The sequence below is a fragment of the Pteropus alecto genome, unplaced genomic scaffold (assembly GCF_000325575.1).
Source record: "Pteropus alecto unplaced genomic scaffold, ASM32557v1 scaffold125, whole genome shotgun sequence".
NCBI classification, from domain to species: domain Eukaryota; kingdom Metazoa; phylum Chordata; class Mammalia; order Chiroptera; family Pteropodidae; genus Pteropus; species Pteropus alecto.
In genome coordinates, this window is record NW_006436888.1 from 10,921,769 (window position 1) to 10,923,104 (window position 1,336).

The 1,336-nt window shown below is 67.1% G+C and overlaps 1 protein-coding gene across 1 annotated transcript in view; it reads left to right on the forward strand.

Annotated features, from left to right (window-relative positions):
* MMEL1 (membrane metalloendopeptidase like 1) overlaps positions 1 to 1,333 on the forward strand; it is a gene marked incomplete at its 3' end in the record, with an annotated part of 24,409 nt that extends 23,076 nt beyond the window's left edge. Inside the window, exons 16-19 of the mRNA XM_025048542.1 lie at positions 8 to 182; positions 673 to 768; positions 1,141 to 1,217; positions 1,296 to 1,333. Coding sequence (XP_024904310.1) covers positions 8 to 182; positions 673 to 768; positions 1,141 to 1,217; positions 1,296 to 1,333 — 386 coding nt within the window. The remainder of the gene's footprint in view (positions 1 to 7; positions 183 to 672; positions 769 to 1,140; positions 1,218 to 1,295) is intronic.
* Positions 1,334 to 1,336: the final 3 nt, after the last annotated feature.

Genomic DNA, 1,336 nt, shown 5'->3' on the forward strand with positions numbered 1-1,336 from the left:
GCCCCGGCCCCGCCCCGCCCGAGGCCCCCCCCCACCCGGGCCCCGCCCAGTCCGAGGCCACGCCCCACCCAGCCCCGGTGAGGGGTGCTGCCCGCCATCCTGTCTCCTGTGTGCAGGTGAACGGGTTCAGCACACTTGGGGAGAACATTGCTGACAATGGAGGGGTGCGGCAGGCATACAAGGTGGGTCGAGGAGATGGGATGGGGGCCTCGGCATGGCAGGGACTGCCCCGGTCCCTGTGCAAGCCAAGACGTATCCTGGGACCCCTGGCTATTTGCACTGGGAGGCAGCACTGCCCCGGGGAGCCTGCTTGGCCATAGGCAGGCAGCACCCCAACCTGAGCTGAGCCCTCCACACTGACGGAGGCCACTGTCCAGCTCCAAGCGAGACAGTGACAGTCGCCGCACACGCCTGCACCTGCAGCCTCAGGCACTGGGCATCAGGAGCCCATTCTAGGTGGGCGCCATGTGGGGAGGCTGCGTGGGCAGGGAGCCCAGCCAGTGCGGGCGCCTAGATGGCCACTGAGCAAGGTGGCGAGCCCCTGCCCCGGGCGCTCAAAGGGCCCTAAGCGAAGGGGGCAGGACCCCACCAGGCACAGGCCTCGGAGCCGGCCCTCCATTCTGCCCCGGAGAGGAAGGCAGGTGCAGGCCAGCACCCCTTTGCTGCCCGCAGGCCTACCTAAAGTGGGTAGCGGAAGGCGGCAAAGACAGGCAGCTGCCAGGACTGGATATGACCTACGACCAGCTGTTCTTCATCAACTATGCCCAGGTAGAAGCCGTGAATCCCCTTCCCGCCTGCCCCCAAACTGGCTCCCCACTCACATCTTTGGAGGGCCTCCACCGCGGGGTACCTTGGGTGCAAGCCCGGCAGAACCAGAAATAACCAGCCTGGAAGGGTTCCCGGAGGAAAACGCTGGGGAGGAGGGGAGAACCTGCTGGCTTCCCTCCCCCCCCCACACAAGACGCAGCAGCCTGAGGCTGGCGGACTCCTTCGTGCCTAGAAAGGAGACCACACGCCCCCTCCTCGATCGATCGCTCAGGTCCTTTATTCCTCGTCCATCCCCGAGACCCGCCCCTCTCCTCCAGCCCCCAACCCTCCTCTCCCAAGAGTCCCGCAGCCACACCCCTTGTCTGCCCACAGGTGTGGTGCGGCTCCTACCGGCCAGAGTTCGCGGTCCAGTCCATCAAGACCGATGTCCACAGTCCCCTGAAGTACAGGCAAGTGGCCTCCACGCCCCCACGCCCCCAGCCCCGCCCCGGCCGGCGCCCTCTAAGGCCCCCTCCGTCGATCCGCAGGGTGCTGGGCTCCCTGCAGAACTTGGCTGCTTTCGCGGACG